At 40.0% G+C, this 16,823-nt stretch overlaps 1 protein-coding gene and 1 non-coding gene across 4 annotated transcripts in view; both read right to left on the reverse strand.

Moving 5' to 3' along the window:
• The window catches only part of LOC126334966 (beta-catenin-like protein 1), a 99,341-nt gene that overhangs the window by 37,971 nt on the left and 44,547 nt on the right, over positions 1-16,823 (reverse strand). For all 3 annotated transcript variants that reach the window (XM_049997747.1, XM_049997748.1, XM_049997749.1), the window contains exon 6: positions 8,522-8,745. In XM_049997747.1, the coding sequence (XP_049853704.1) occupies positions 8,522-8,745 (224 nt within the window). The remainder of the gene's footprint in view (positions 1-8,521; positions 8,746-16,823) is intronic.
• On the reverse strand, positions 11,175-11,247 carry Trnaa-cgc (transfer RNA alanine (anticodon CGC)). The gene has a single exon. It is a non-coding gene; the product is annotated as a tRNA-Ala (tRNA).

Consider the following 16,823-nt stretch of genomic DNA (forward strand, 5'->3'; position numbering starts at 1 on the left):
CAGGGTTCGGTCTTAGGTCCTTTACTGTTCTTGATATACATTAATGACTTACCATTCCATATTGATGAAGATGCAAAGTTAGTTCTTTTTGCTGATGATACAAGTATAGTAATAACATCCAAAAACCAAGAACTAAGTGATGTAATTGTAAATGTTTTTCACAAAATTATTAAGTGGTTCTCAGCAAACCGACTTTCTTTAAATTTCTATAAAACGCAGTATATACAGTTTCGTACAGTAAATGGCACAACTCCAGTAATAAATATAGACTTTGAACAGAAGTCTGTAGCTAAGGTAGAATTTTCAAAATTTTTAGGTGTGTCCATTGATGAGAGGTTAATCTGGAAGCAACACATTGATGGTCTGCTGAAACGTCTGAGTTCGGCTATGTATGCTATTAGGGTTATTGCAAATTTTGGTGATAAGAATCTCAGTAAATTAGCTTACTATGCCTACTTTCATTCACTGCTTTTGTATGGTACCATATTCTGGGTTAATTCATCGTTGAGTAGAAAAGTATTCATTGCTCAAAAACGTGTAATCAGAATAATTGCTGGAGCCCACCCACGGTCATCCTGCAGACATCTATTTAAGGATCTAGGGATCCTCACAGTAACGTCACAGCATATATATTCACTTATGAAATTTGTTGTTAATAATCCAGCCCAGTTCAAAAGTAATAGCAGTGTGCATAGCTATAACCCCAGGAGAAAGGATGATCTTCAGTATGCAGGGTTAAATCTGACTTTGGCACAGAAGGGGATAAATTATGCTGCCACAAAAGTCTTTGGTCACCTACCAAACAGCATCAAAAGCCTGACAGATAGTCAACCAACATTTAAAAATAAATTAAAAGAATTTCTAGATGACAACTCCTCCTACTCATTGGCTGAATTTTTAGATATAAATTAAGGGAGGGAAAAACCTAAGTTAAGCATTAGTGTCGTGCAATATTTTGTGTAATGTAATATCCTGTACAGACATCTTTCATTAACCTGACACGTTCCACATCATTACGAGTGTCGTATTCATGATCTGTGGAACAAGTATTAATCTAATCTAATCTTTCTTCAGCTTTCAATGACCCATGTAGTTATTTATTATTGTAGGTCATTATACTGTCACTTCAGTGTTGTTTCGAATATGTCTGAATGCATAGTTAAAAGCAATTTTATTATTTTATGTAGGTAACATCATAATGTTATTATGTGTATCTTAATGCTAACTCTTTATTTTCTCTTTTCCCACCAGGAGAGACACAGAGTGTAGGGAGGGGGGAGGGGGGAGGTGGTCAGAGAGGGGGGGGGGGGGAGAGAGAGAGAGAGAGAGAGAGAGAGAGAGAGAGAGAGAGAGAGAGAGAGAGAGAGAGAGAGAGCGGTGGGGGGGGGGGGGGGGGGAGGAGACGCACAGAGAAGAGGGCGAGGGAGATGGACGGATCAAAAGAGGAGGAGGAGATGGACTCATAGAATTATAATAAATGCTTACCCGGCAACACCAGGTACTCAGCTAGTAATAAAATTAAAAACAAAAGAAACATAAGATATTGATGTGAGCCAGCTCTGACTGAATTATCTACAACCTAACAGTAATTATTATACCTATTTTTTTTATATACACAGGAATATTTTCAATAGGAGTTTTGTGAGATCTGTCACAGCTGTCTTTAAAAGTAAATGTGATCAATGAGCTAAGCATTGATTTTACGCGAGTCTAGACACACAAACCCAAGGACATTTCATGTCTGTTATGAAAGATAATTAATAAATGCTCAGAATTTTATTTATTACTGGAGTGGAAATGTTATTTAACCACACACTCATTACAATTTTAAAGTTATTTTATATTTTATTGCTGATTTTTGTCATAGTACATCAATGGGTATAAATAGCTGCCATTTTAAGAGTTTGGCATTTTCTATTATGACTAATAGTAATAACGTGTAAGAAGGAATCAAGACCAGCCTTTATGCGGAACAGTTCTTCAATTTTCTGTAAGTTAGGCCATTCTGACTACATCACCCAACTACTACCAAACCTTCCTAAGATAAATATGACAGTAATTACATTTCAGTAAACAAATAGAGAACTCATTTCGTATTTATTTATTTTACGATTTTTTCATTATGATCTGCATACAAGACATTTTCACAAATGCTGACTACTAGGAGCAGCTGCAGTTGGAAGTCAAATTAGTACTTTTTTACTCTAAGTGTGCAGTAGCCACCAGAAAGATCATGGGAGGCGCACATTGACACGATGTGTCACCGACAGTAGTTGCCGCAAGTAAAGTCTCGTCCACCGGAGGGCACACGAGAATTCGGCCGCGCCCTCTGTCGGCGGAACAACAACAACTCAGGCAGCACAGGCCGTGCCCAGTCAGTTCAGTCAGTTTTACATTTACTATGTGAAGTGCGACGGACAACGTGAATCATGTTAATACACAATTGGCAACGAGTAGGGTCGTTCTTTCACGTGTTGCGTCATCGTTCCGGTTTCGCAGCTTATCCACGGCATGGAGGATTTAGAGCGGGTTTTGGTTGAGCAGCAGACGGTGCTCATGGCAACCATGAAACAAGCGCTTTTGGCGTTGCTCTCCACGCGGTCTGCTCCAGTGCCGTTCCCTCCTCCCTTTCCCCGTATGACGAGACGGCGGAGGATTGGGACGCATATGAACATCGCCTTCGGCAGCATTTCCAGGCATTTCACATTGCCAATGCAGAGGTACGTCATGCTCTTTTCTTGTCTTGGATATCTCCATCGCCGTATCAAGATTTGTGGCAGCTAGCGCTGTTGCAGGAACCCTCGTCCTTGTCTTTTGACGCATTGTGTTCATTGCTGTCTACATATTATTGCCGCTGCACGCATGCTGTGGCAGCTAGGGTCGAGTTCTATCAATGCAAGAAACAGCCCCTTCAGTCTTACCGGGCATGGGCCGCTACCCTGCACGGTCTTAGTCGCAAGTGTCATTTTGTCACGGAGCAGTCACGAGAGTCGTATGCCCACGTTATGGTGCGCGACGTCATTGTTCGTTCAGCCCGATAGGGAGGTCCAGCAACGGGCCTTGCAGTTGGACGCCCTTCCCTTGAGGAAATCCTGTCCATTGCTCAGTTGTATGAAGTCTCTCACGCCGCAGTTCAACAGTTGGAAGCGTGGTGCGACGTCGCAGCAGTTTAGGGCGGCGCGGCCGCGCCCACTGTGTCCGGGGTGGACGACATGCGAGCGGCGATACAATCCGGCCGTTACGGCCACTCCCGCACGGCATGTAAACATAGTTCCGGCCACCGGCCCCTGTTACCGTCCTGTGTGTCGTGTTATATACATCATGATCAGTCAGGGTGCCCCCAGCGTTGGGCCATTTGTCGCAAATGTAATAAAAAAGGACACATTGCTGAAGTTTGCCGCTCAGCCTCAAAAGAATTGAAGGAAGCAGGTACAGAGGACATGGGCAGTGACATTCTGGAAGTTTCATCGGGCCAGGCTTCCGATGCATCGGCACACAAATTCTTTATCGAGGTGTCGGTTCAGTCGCATCGATTAGAACTGCAAGTAGATACGGGCATGGCAGTTTCCTTGTTGAATGCACAAACTTACTCCGACCTTGGGTCGCACACGTTGGCGCCAGTTTACCGGTGTCTCCACAGTTATGGTAAACAGTTCATTCCCCAACTGGGTCAATTCACTACCGACGTTACTTACAAATCAGTCACTCGGCCTCCAGTAGCTCCAGCACCAACATTGCCATTGTTAGAGATGCCCCAGCGAGAGTCGGCCCCCCTCGCAGGCCCAGTTTCTCAGGAGGCTGGTTGACCTGTGGTCGTGCCGTCCCCATCGTCCCCGCCATTGGGTCTTGCCCCTCCCGAGGTGGAACCGGATCCGGAATTCCGACAGCTTGTCACCCATTCTGTCCCGGGCTCCGGAGGTGGGATGACGGAGGGGGCCTCTTCATGTGGGTCACTTCCAGCCATATTCGAAGGTTCCGGCTTGAGGGTTGGCAGAACCCCCGACTCCAGCATTCCAATGGACGTGGAGGTCATCGCTACTGCATGACGCTCCACCTTCCGACGCAGTGGATCACAGTGGCTTCAAGCCCCGAAGGAGGAGGAGTGCAGTAGCCACCAGAAAGATCGTGGGAGGCGCACATCGGCATGGTGCATCATGGACAGTAGTTGCCTCAAGTAAAGTCCCATCCACCAGAGGGCACGCGAGAATTCGGCCGCGCCCTCTGCCGGCAGAACAACAACTACTGAGGCAGCACGGGCCATGCCCAGTCAGTTTTACATCGGGCATCCCTAGCAGACAGTTCCCGGTCTACACTATGTGAAGTGCGACGGACAACGTTAATCATGTTAGTACAAAGTGCAGATCCATGTAATGTGTACAGTGAAAACTCTGACTTCTCACTTCTTCGAACTCACAGCACCCAACAATTTATGGAAGTAAGTAAGGGCTAGGTGCTTTACTTTTGAATATACTGAATTTTAATAAAATTAACATGTTCTTGGCTTTGAGTAGACACTGACTTGTACACCCTGTGACTAATAGTACATACACAACAGGACTGGTAACTGGTTTATACAGTTTTTACGCTTTATGGCATGTGAAAGTAGATTTATTTTTTATTTTGATTTATTATGAGGTTAGATAACTAGTGTTAGGCAAAAAGATATTATAGTGTATTTTTCTTTCAATGTGTGTGTAGTATTGTGTGTCCAAGCTCTGCAGTCATCGATTTCACTGAAAATATTCCTAGAAACTGGTCAGGTGTAATATACAAATGTGTGAATATTATTCTGCTTAATGTGAAATTATGTTCAGAAGATAAGCGAGAGCGATCACACACTTATGTTCACAAGTACTACTCTCTACATATGGTATAGTTCATGATTTCCAACTAATACTGATTAACTTGAAGTCATTGAAGGCAAACTGATTGACATACCATCTTAAATATTTGTCATTATTTCAGAAAGTTTACACTACAGATATCCTTCATTACTAATGTCATGAGTGAAAATATCTTTCACCACTCAACAAGTTTCCATGAACAGGTCCGGTTTAAGAACATTTTCTGACACACGTGACTTATCATTTGGCATCCGGCCGCCCCCCTCCCTCTTTCCCTCGTACTATTTCAAGTGTGTCAATTTTTGGTACTAATTGTAATATGCATTGAGTAAAAATCTTGCGCCTGGGTGTCTTTGGCACCTCTCTCAGCTTGACACATCAAGTGGTTGCTTGTGTCACCTCGGCCTTTAACTGACCCATAGTATGAACATGGCAGTAAACACAGTTATGAAATTGTGCCTGAGATAAACCAATTTTAGGGAACATGTTTAAGCAGGAAGTAGAATATGTCTGGATGAATTTTTGTTGCTGTAGAAAGGGAGGCATTTTTGGAAACAGCATCTCCATTTAAAGCAGCACAGATTGGGTTAAATTCTTGAAACTGTATTTTAAAGATGGTGTTTTTTGGAATTTTGTTCTGTGTAAAGTAAATTATAATAATCTTGGTGCCAAATAACTAAAGGAGATCATACTCTATCAATGAAGAGAGCATTTGACTCCCGTAAAAATATACTACATGTAGGGCAGTGTGCAACCACAGTTAATTTCCATTCAGCATGCACAGCCTTCGAATTTCATTCTACTTTATCTGTGAGTGTAGTAGAGCGCCATTATACTGGGTGTGTGTAATTACAGTGTACCTACTCATGCACATTCAGTGCTGGCTGTAATTATTGTACTGCAGCAAAACTTTGTAAACATGTAATGCATTAATGCGGACCTGATTTATGCTGGAATAAAAGAAATTCCAATTTTGGCAACCAGATGCAAATTTGGCACTGTGCAGAATCTTGTCAACATCTTCAGTGTTCATATTGAACAAACTATGTAAGTGGAAGTTAATAATAAAATCAACATTATGCCTTTCTCACTTGTTGGACCTTTTCTGTCCATGTTCCATTCCTAACCCACTAAATATGGAAATATTTCTATACATATTTCTCGCATTCACAGTGCCACATATGCACACAATGGCCATAATTGGAACTAATTTTTTCCTGCATAAATCAGATTCACATTGATGCATTAGAATATCTACCAAGTTTTGCTGCCATATGATAATTACAGTCCACACTGGTCCTCTGTGAGTAGCTGCACTTTAATTGTAACTACCCAGTACATACAATACACAATATGCAGTCACAATCATGAAGCTCCACTGCGGGACTAGTGAACAAGTTACCTGATATATGAAACCAGTATGAAGTTGAATGTTACAATTTACTCAATGCATTGCCATCAGCGATTCCAATGGCAGCAAAATTATAACTAAAGCTCCTGCTGGTGTAGACTTTTTTCCTAGGTCTGTTCAGGCTCTTGGCAGCACTTGGCAGAGGCAAGAGCCAACAGTGATAACAACATTAGAATTGTATTCTACAGGGATGTGTTTGATCTAATGCATAACATTTGTGGGATTTTTCCCTTCTGGGTTGCAGTTTCTATTGAAAAAACTATGATGCACTACTACAAGAACCATCTTATGTTTCTCATCAAATTCTTTAAGGACAGAGGAAGCTGAGATTATAATGAAACCATCACAAACCACATATAAAACTTTGCACACAAAAGTCCCGTCACAAGATAATGTATCAAACACTGGATTAATAGCAGATCTAAAGGTAGGTTATCTAGTAAACACCCAGAAGCATCACAAACCACATATAAACCTTTGAACACAAAATAATGTATCAAACACTGGATCAATAGAAGATCTAAAGGTAGGTCATCTAGCATCATCCAGAAGCAGTAATGCCACACACAAGAATGAAACTAGCACACGAAGTTGCAAGGAGCAATAAAATGGGGAAGTTTCCCTGAGGTTTCAAGGTTTTTCCAGGTTGAAATTTCAAATTTCCCTGAAGCAATCTTTGACAAATGTGAGTTTTACTTAACTAGTTTTCAAAGCTCCCAATGAAAGTTTTTGAATTGTCATTCAGTTATTAGTGTTTATTTGAAATTCATCTAGGACTGAAATCAAAATATATATGAAACTTTTTTTCTTAGTCCGTAACATAACAGTTAAAGCAAATACATTTACAATGGAAATTCAACTGTTAACTTTTGTCTGTCACCTTTATGTACCATACCATGTCACTGTGTGATAACCTGAAATTATAAAGAAATCATTACAGAAATACATTTTGAAATGTTATCCCTGGAATGTGGTGCCAACAGTCTTTGGTAGCAACAACGCATCATGTTTCAAGCTGGATTCTCTTCCCACTAAAGTTAATGTTAAATGAATCATGACACTGCAAGAAACTTGGTAAATATACTAATACACACTGGAATTAGCAAAAACAAATCAACAGTGCTGGTCTACAATATGTCAATGCACTTCTTTACCTTCCTGAAAAGCCCCCCCCCCCCCCCCCCCCTCACAACCAACTATTTCCAAAGTAGAATCTCATAGTGATCTGTAACAATCTTTCCATCAACAAACTATTTATCTCCCCGAAGCTTCACAAAATTCCCCACCCCTGAATCTTTCATAATTTGCTTAAATTTCCCTAATTTTCAAATAATTTCAATACCTCTGAGAACTCCAGATTTTCCAGACATGTCACCATCCTGATTATGTTTACAAGCAAGGGTAGTTTTAATCTATGGCAGTGAAACATGGAACTTTGAAAATCGAGAGACAAAATGATGGAAGTAATGTTAAAGAAATTTAATCTTCAAATTATGAACAGGATAGATGATGTGAGAATAACAATAGGGCATAATTGGGTACATAATACTGATGTATGAGGTTTTTGCAGATGTCAGAGTGGCCCTTATCCGGCAGTGGGCGAAAAACAGCTGGTGAAGATATGGATGACTCTGATAATATCAAGTACCCAAGAACTGTGATGGATACCGAGATAACTTTGCCCTACCATGAGGAGGAAACTTTTACCAGTAAATGACAATGCTGGAAGAGTACATCAGTCTATGGCCGGAAAGATATATAGTAATATATCTAATTATATATTAAAAACAAAGATTCCAAGACTTACCAAGCGGGAAAGCGCCGGTAGATGTGCCTATCTACCGGCGCTTTCCCGCTTGGTAAGTCTTGGAATCTTTGTTTTTAATATATTTTTCCCATGTGGAAGTTTCTTTCTATTAAATATATCTAATTATTCAGATATAAATAAAACAGAAAGAAACTTCCACATGGGAAAAATATATTAAAAAACAAAGATTCCAAGACTTACCAAGCGGGAAAGCGCCGGCAGACAGGCACATGAACAAAACACACAAACACACACACAGAATTACGAGCTTTCGCAACTGGAAGCAACTGCCAGTTGCGAAAGCTCGTAATTCTGTGTGTGTGTTTGTGTGTTTTGTTCATGTGCCTGTCTGCCGGCGCTTTCCCGCTTGGTAAGTCTTGGAATCTTTGTTTTTTAATATAATTATTCAGATATAGTTATTTGTTTGTCCTCAGTACATTCACAATAAATTTCACTTACCGCAAGTTGTTGCAATAACACATCAATGCCTTCAAGATCTCCCAATAACTGTCGATTCTCTGGAGTATCCTGCAACAGTATGCTGAGCATCTCACTAGCATATAACTTATTGCCATCAAAAGGGGCTTTCACGCGAAGTCGGCGTAACAGCCACTGCATGAGACCCTGTTTCGCAGCATCAGCACAAACCTCTGGACGAAATTCTGTTATATTTTCAAATATTGCTGGAAAACAAAGAAATACATGTATTACACATCAGCGAGATAACAAATGAGCTGTGAATTTTATTGCTACATTATTTTTAACAGCTGAACAATATGACTGAGATCAACACATTCAAATGGTTTCTTCCTGAAGTTATGTAAGAAAACTTCAAAAATGAATAATTTTGCAAGAAATAAATTTTCCAGTCATCCCAGCGTATCCCCCAGCTTTCTTAACAAATAAGAACTGTGTAACTGCTTCTGCAAAACAAAAACTGGCAATTTATCACAAAAACATCAATGAACTTACAATCAATGTCTATGAACCACGAAATATAGATAATGCCTAATGCCCATGTTCTGTGCTTTAGTGAGCACCATGTTACTTCTTGTATAGTAAAACTTGTGATAAATAATTATTACTTAATAACATCATTCTGAAGAAAAAGGTGGTATTGCTAAAAACAATGAGCGACTGATGTGTGAATTATTGTTTAGGACAACATTTGGAAGTGTATGCCGTACAAAAGTATCAGTAGTAATAACATACAGAGCACACTCAGGGAATTTTAGTCTCTTTTGGAAGCACTCAGATGCTCTCCTTGAGCTGTGACGGCTTCATTTTATCTTTTCTTCCCTGTTCATTTGCTGGTGCCCTGCTAGTTGGCAAGAATCACCCTTAGCTTCCTGTGTGTTATTGCTGGTGAATATTCTTGAAAATATGCTGGAGCATGTGGAGTGGGGAAGTGCCTGGGTAAGTGGCAAGAGGGTAACATACACAGTGGTCGGCCCGTTGGATGTGTGAGCCATTGGCTCTGTTAGTGAGAAGACTAATTAGTTATGAGTAAACCATTAGTGGCTGCACGGAAGTTTTCACTATGCCCTTCAATGTGCTTCAATGAACTGTCTTCCCTTATGTTCATGCTGAGCACTTTTGGATGCTGCCATTGTGCATTGAGCTGAAATTACAGGATAACAATTGAAATCGCTTGTGCTGTAATATGTCTGCTTATGTGACTCTCACTTTATGGATCTCAAAAAAAATTTCACCTGTTGTAATTATTGTTAACATCAATTGGTCTGTTTGAGTGTGATCCATTTAGTGGTTAGTGCATGTTCTGCACATGTAACGTTGGCTGCTTGCCATTATAGGTGCTACTTGAAGTTTTGCTTTACCGTTACTTGTTTACCCCACAAGCTTTCTGGTATGTCAAATCTGGTGGCCTTCAAATCAATGTTATTCTGAAACTTCCTGGCAGATTAAAAATGCAGTTTTAATCTTCCAGGAAGTTTAATATCAGCGCACACACTGCAGCAGAGTGAAAATCTCATTCTGGCAATGTTATTTTACTGTAAGCCAACAGGCCATTTGTTGTTAACCTAGTGTTTAATGAATTTGGGGATTTAGATCTGTTAAAAAAGCTCTGTGGTAAATCTGGTTTATAAAGTGGTTGTTTTTAACACCCGGAGATATTTTCTTGGATTTATTGTTTAATCTTTTAATTATTTTAAGGAAATTTGTCAAATTAATGTAAGTCATTCAAAATGTGTTTTAGATCATTCTGAAATATAAGTGCCATGGAAGAGAGCCTTGCTTGCAAATGCTAGCAATTAAGTATCATCTCAAAGAGGTAAGTTTCTGTTTCTCATAAAAATTTCAGTTTGGCACAAACAACTCTCTGGCTATATAGCCTAGGTGACTTATTGACAGTTTTTCTATTTGAAGTAAGTTTCTGAGATTAATTATTTCACCCTATTCTGTCAAGTTGTTTTGCAGGTGATGTTTATTATGCCATTGTTTTCCCATTTTATGCTATTGAGTGCTGTTGGCTGGATGGAATTTTGGGTAACGTTACTCTTTGATTATTCTGGTAGATTGAAGGTTTTTTGTCAGTAAGTCATTAAAGCATGGGTGAATTACATTTTCTTAACTTGTATCTTTTAGCTCATGTTTTATCTGTGTGGTGCTTATTAACAGCTATTAATTTTATGAGTAGCGAGTCTGCTGTACGGGGCAGCACTTGGCTGCGGAGATCTGCTTCTGTTAAGCACCAGCATGGTATTTCTCAGGAGTTTTTGTGGCTGCCCAACATTGCCTTAGTGGAGCTGTTCACACTAGCACCATATTCTTAAGTTAAGTTTGTTTAGTTTATACCCTCATTTACAAACTCTTATGTAAATATTTTCCACCAAATATTTTGTGTGTCTCCTGAAATGGGTGATAATATCCAGTTTATTATTAACCTTCAGATTTTCTACAGCAGATTATTTCAGTCTGTAGGTTAGGTTAGGTTAGGTTAGTGTCGTTTAACGTCCCATCGACAACGAGGTCATTAGAGACGGAGCGCAAGCTCGAGTTAGGGAAGGAAATCGGCCGTGCCCTTTCAAAGGAACCATTCCGGCATTTGCCTGAAACGATTTAGGGAAATCACGGAAAACCTAAATTAGGATGGCTGGAGACGGGATTGAACCATCGTCCTCCCGAATGCGAGTCCAGTGTGCTAACCACTGCACCACCTCGCTTGGTTTTCAATCTGTACTTATTATGCTAATATTGTACTGGAAATGAATATGTTTGGTTTTGCTGAGGTTTATTGATAGAGAGATGATGTGAACCAGTTGAGAACATCTGCAGGCAGTTAGTTGGAATTTAACTCCAGGCACTTGCTCTAGCGGTCAGTATTTGAGATTTTTTACAATTATTTTGCCATTATTTCCATATTGTATCCATTCCAAGTATGTAAAAGAAAATCTTGTAGATCATAACTGTTGGCACTTAACTTTTGTTGTTGGTCTGTTCTGGAAATTGAATGTTTACTTGTGATTTGGTAACTAGTAATTACAGACACAGATGTTCCCTTCAAAGGCTAGTCTGATTAATACTGAAATTAATTTAATTTTTTTAAAAGTCTTTTAAGAGACGTAGGTGGGATTTGTTACTAAAATTTTGGGAGAGTAGTTCTTTTAATTATTCCAAGGCCAAATTGTTTTAATTAAGAAATTTATTACTTTATTATCTTGCAATTTTTTTAACCGATTTCTTGCTTGTGGCTTGGGCCTTTGATCAGTGGTTTAAACCAAGTAGCTGTAAAATAATAGTAATAATAATAACAGTTCTAGTGCTCATCCTATGGTATGGTTAATACTGCCACCTAACAGGACGCCAGAAAATGGAGGGGGAAGGAAAGATGAAATGAAGCCGCCTTGGCTCACTCCTAATAATCATCTTCAAACACAGATGATATGTGATAGAGCTTGGGGACTTCAATGTAAACTTTATAAGAAATTCCAGAGACAGATCAGACCTAGAAAATTTGAAGTCCACATATAATTTTGCTTCTGTAGTTAGTTTTTCTACTAGAATAACTTCTTGTACAAGCACACTAATTGATAATATACTTTCAGACAAGATCAAAACAGATGATACAACTACCAGCGAAGTCCTAGATGGTCTCTCTATGACGAAGAAAGACTTGTTATTAACAGTACAAGTGTATATGAGAATCAATGAGGCTCCCACTGGAAAACAGCTAGAATAATTAATGATGAAACTATCCAGACTTTTAAATCACATCTCCAGACATAGACTGGAGACCTGTGTATAATTTAGATAATGCCAGTTCGAAGTGCAGTCTTTCCAGTAATGAAGAGGCACTGATATTTGAAAATCTGGATAACCACTGGTATTAAGATTTCAGGGAAAATGAAATGAGAGCTAGACATCACCTCAAAAAAGTCAGTCAACCCTAAAAAAGTTAAATATCTATAAAAAATTGTAAAATGCTAAGTTATTCAGAAGTCACAAAGTTTGTCCCAAATTAATACATGTAGCAACAAAAACAAAACTTTATGGGAACTGAAAAGGAGTGAGACTGGTGCGTATTATCCCCATAGGATCCAAAACAATGTTCTCAACAATGAAGGTAGATGGGTACAAAATCGAGATCACAGCAAAAAATTTTAATGATCATTTTTTAAGTATTGCTGAGAAAACAGGACATAAATAAAAATAATATCCCAAATTCCTTAGGGCAACCTAAACAGCACAGGAAGTAAGAAAAACTATAATTTCTTTAAAAAGTAAAAATTCAACTGGTGGCAACAACATTTCTAGCAAACTGGTAAAAGCCTGGTGTAATCAGTTCATTTAAGTGCTACCTCTCTCAAACAAGGCATCTTCCCTGACAGGAGGAAGTATGCTACTGTAAAGCTCCTCTACAAATAAGATGACATTTCAAATGCAACAGCATTTTCTACAGTCCTCAAAAAATTAATATCTCCCAGGATAGTCAACCACATAAAAAACTTTGCAGTAATTAGTAAAAACCGTTTTGGATTCAGAAAAAATATCTCCACAACCGAAGCAATATTTTCATTGGCCAATAACATTTTCGAATGCCTTCACAAGACGACATTGCCTGCTGGCATATTTTGCAATCTGTCAAGGCCTTCAACTATGTCAATCAGAGTATACTTGTAGAGAAAACATGCCACTGTGGAATCTGAGGATAAATGGACAACTGGCTCAAATCTTACCCGCAGGGCAGACAAGAGAACATAGTGTTAGATGGTTAATGCCACACAAAGTACGAGGTGTGGGGTCTGACTGGGGGACAGTACACTGTGGAGCCCCATAAGTTTCTGCCTTTGGTCTCCTGCTTTTTCTCGTAAATATTAATGCGCCCACACACACACACACACACACACACACACACACACACACACACATACGCAAACACAACTTGCATACATGTCTGCAGTCTCGGATAGCTGAAACTACACTGCGAGCAGCAGCAACAGTGCATGATGGGGGAGTGGCGACTGGGTGGGGGAGAGATAGTATGGTGGGAGTGGCGGACAGTCAAGTGTTGCAGTTTAGACGGAGGACAGGAGAGAAGGTGCAGATGGAGGAGGGAGTAAGTAGTGGAAAGGAGAGAAATAAAAATAAATTAAAAGACTGGGTGTGGTAGTGAAATGACGGCTGTGTAGTGCTGGAATGGGAACAGGGAGGGGGCTGGATGGGTGAGGACAGTGACTTTGTTAGTCTTGCTTTACAATCCTTCTTAACATAAAATGAATGAGTCATGCCATCATCATGACACAAGAAGGAAACATGACTCAGACTGTGACCTGAAAAATTTGTCTCTGGTGCAGAAAGGTGAGCATAAAAATCTTCAAAGCACTTCCAAGTAATATTAAGTGTCTACAAGGTAATAGCATACTACTTAAAACTAGCCTGAAGGAGTTCTTGCTTGATAAAAAATTCCATACATCTACATCGATACTCCACAAGCCACTGTAAGGTGTGTGATGGAGGGTACCAAATAGCACTATTTGTCATTTCCCCTCCTGTTCCACTCGCAAATATAGCGAGGGAAAACTGACTGTCTGTATGCCTCCATATAAGCCCTAATGTCTCGTATCTTTGTGGTCCTTATGAGCGATGTATGTTGGTGAGAGCAGAATCATTCAGCTGTCACCTTCAAATGCCGGCTCTCTAAATTTTCTTAATAGTGTTTCCTGAGAAGAACACCACATTCCCTCCAGATTCCCATTCGCATTCCCGAAGTATCTCTGTGACAGTTCAGTTTTGTTCAAACCCATCAGTAACAAATCTAGCAGCCCTCATCTAAGTTGCTACGACACCTTCCTTCAATTCGACTTGGTAAGGATCCCAAACACTCGAGCAATACTCAAGAATTGGTTGGACCAGCATCTTACACGCAGTCTCCTTTACAGGTAAACCATTCTTTCCCAAAATTCTCCCAATACATTAAAGAGGGCCATTTGCCTTGCCTACAGCATTTTTCACATGCTCATTACACCTCAATTCACTTTGCAATGTTATGCCCAGATATTTAAACAACTTGACTGTGTCAAGCTGGACACTAGTAACACCGTATCTGAACATTACAGGTTTGTTCTTCCTACTCATACCTGCTAACTTAAATTTTTCCACATTTAGGGTTAGCTACCATTCATCACACCAACAGGAAATTTTGTCTAAGTCATCTTGTATCTTCGTACAGTCACTCAACTTTGACACCTTAGCGTTCACCACAGCATCATCACCACACAACCATACACCGCTACCCACCTTGTCCGCCAAGTCATTTACGTATATATAGAAAATAACAGTGGTCTTATCACACTTCCCTGGGGCACTCCTGACAATACCCTTGTCTCTGATGAACACTCACCATCGAGGACAACAAACTTGGTTCTATTATTTAAGAGGTCTTCGAGATATTCACATACCTGTGAACTTATTCCATATGCTCGTAACTTCGTTAACAGCCTGCAATGGGGCACCACGTCAAATGCTTTCCAGAAATCAAGAAATATGGAATCTGCCCTTCATCCATACTTCTCAGTATATCATGTGAGAAAAGGGAAAGCTGAGTTTCGCACAAGCGATGCTTTCTAAAACCATGCTGATTCATGGACATAAGCTGCTTAGCCTCAGGGAAATTTATTATATTCGAAATGAGAACGTGTTCAAGGATTCTGCAGCAAACAAAAGTTAGGGATATTGGTCTGTAATTTTGTGGGTCCATTCTTTTACCTTTCTTATATACTGGAGTCACCAGCACTTTTTCCAGTCACTTGGGACTTTGTGCTGGGCAAGAGATTCCAGATAAAATTATGGTCAAATGATGGTATGTTTGTATGGATCCCCTGCGTCAACGATTTCTTGAACATGAAATTTACAACTTTGACTTTAGTTTTCCCATCTTCAAGTACCACACCAGATTCATCAACAAGGGACTGAATGGAAGCCTTAGACCCACTTAGCGATTTTGCATATGAACAGAAATTTCTCACGTTCTCTGCCAGATCTTTTGCTAAGTTGTGATGGTGGTAGCTGTTGTATGCTTCGCACATATATCTTTTCAAACACACACGAATCTCTACTAACCTTTGCTTGTTGTCGTTTGTATGTGTGTCCCCTCCTGAACCTAGAGTGCAACAGCCTCTGCTTCCTCAGCATCTTACAAATTTCGTTATTATACCATGGTGGGTCATTTCCATCCCTTATTCACTTACTAGGAATATAATTCTCCAGACCATGATCTACAATCTGCTGAAACTTTGCCCATACTTCCTCTACATTCATCTTGCTGGTACTAAGTGATGCCAATTCACTGCCTAAGTAAGATGTTAATGACTGCTTATCTGGAAGAAACACTCTCCTAGCCTTCTTGACTGATTTATTAACTTTCATAAGCATAGTTGCTACAATGACATCATGATCGCTAATGCCCATTTCTATAATGACATTGTTGATAAGGTCCAGCTTATTTGTACCTACAAGGTCTAAGATATTTCCATTGCGCGTGGGCTGCCGAGTTAGCTCCTCAAGACAATTTTCAGAAAATGTCTTCAAAAGTATTTTGCATGGCTGTCTGTCTGTACCCCCGCAATGAATCCATGGCCATCCCAGTCTATACTTGGCAGGTTAAAGTCATCTCCAACTAGTGCGCATGATCTGAGTATTTACACGCAACTGACCAAAGACTTTCTTTGAATGACTCTAGAACTACCACAGCAGAATTGGGTGGCCGGTAAAAACATCCAACAATTAACTTAGTTTCACCTAAATGTGTATGCGACCAGAAGACTTCACTATCACACTCAACTTCGACCTCAATAGACACAATTTTTCTTGTTAACTGCAATGAAAACTATCCCTTCTGTGGCCTCTAATCCGTCTTTCCGATATACGTTCCACAACTCGCTAAATATCTCAGAGCTTTCCAATTTCAGTTTCAGTCAGCTTTTGGCCCCAAGAATAATTTGAGCGTGAGGATTTTCCTGGAGGGCAGTAAATTCGGGAACTTTATTTCGAATACTTCAACAGTTTACTGATAAAATTTTGACAGTCAAAGTGTCTTCATTCTGAAGGCTGTTACACTCCCCTTGCTGTAATCAACTGGCGAGTGTTCATCAGAGCACCTCAAACAACCCTCATGTGTACTCCACAAATACTCAGCTACCAGAGTAGCTGCTTTCTTTGTGTAGTGCACCCCTAACCTGTCAGGAGAAGTCCTACAAATCCCCACACAATAACACAAGTCCAGAAATCTGCAGCCAAGACC

The sequence above is a fragment of the Schistocerca gregaria genome, chromosome 2 (assembly GCF_023897955.1).
Source record: "Schistocerca gregaria isolate iqSchGreg1 chromosome 2, iqSchGreg1.2, whole genome shotgun sequence".
NCBI classification, from domain to species: domain Eukaryota; kingdom Metazoa; phylum Arthropoda; class Insecta; order Orthoptera; family Acrididae; genus Schistocerca; species Schistocerca gregaria.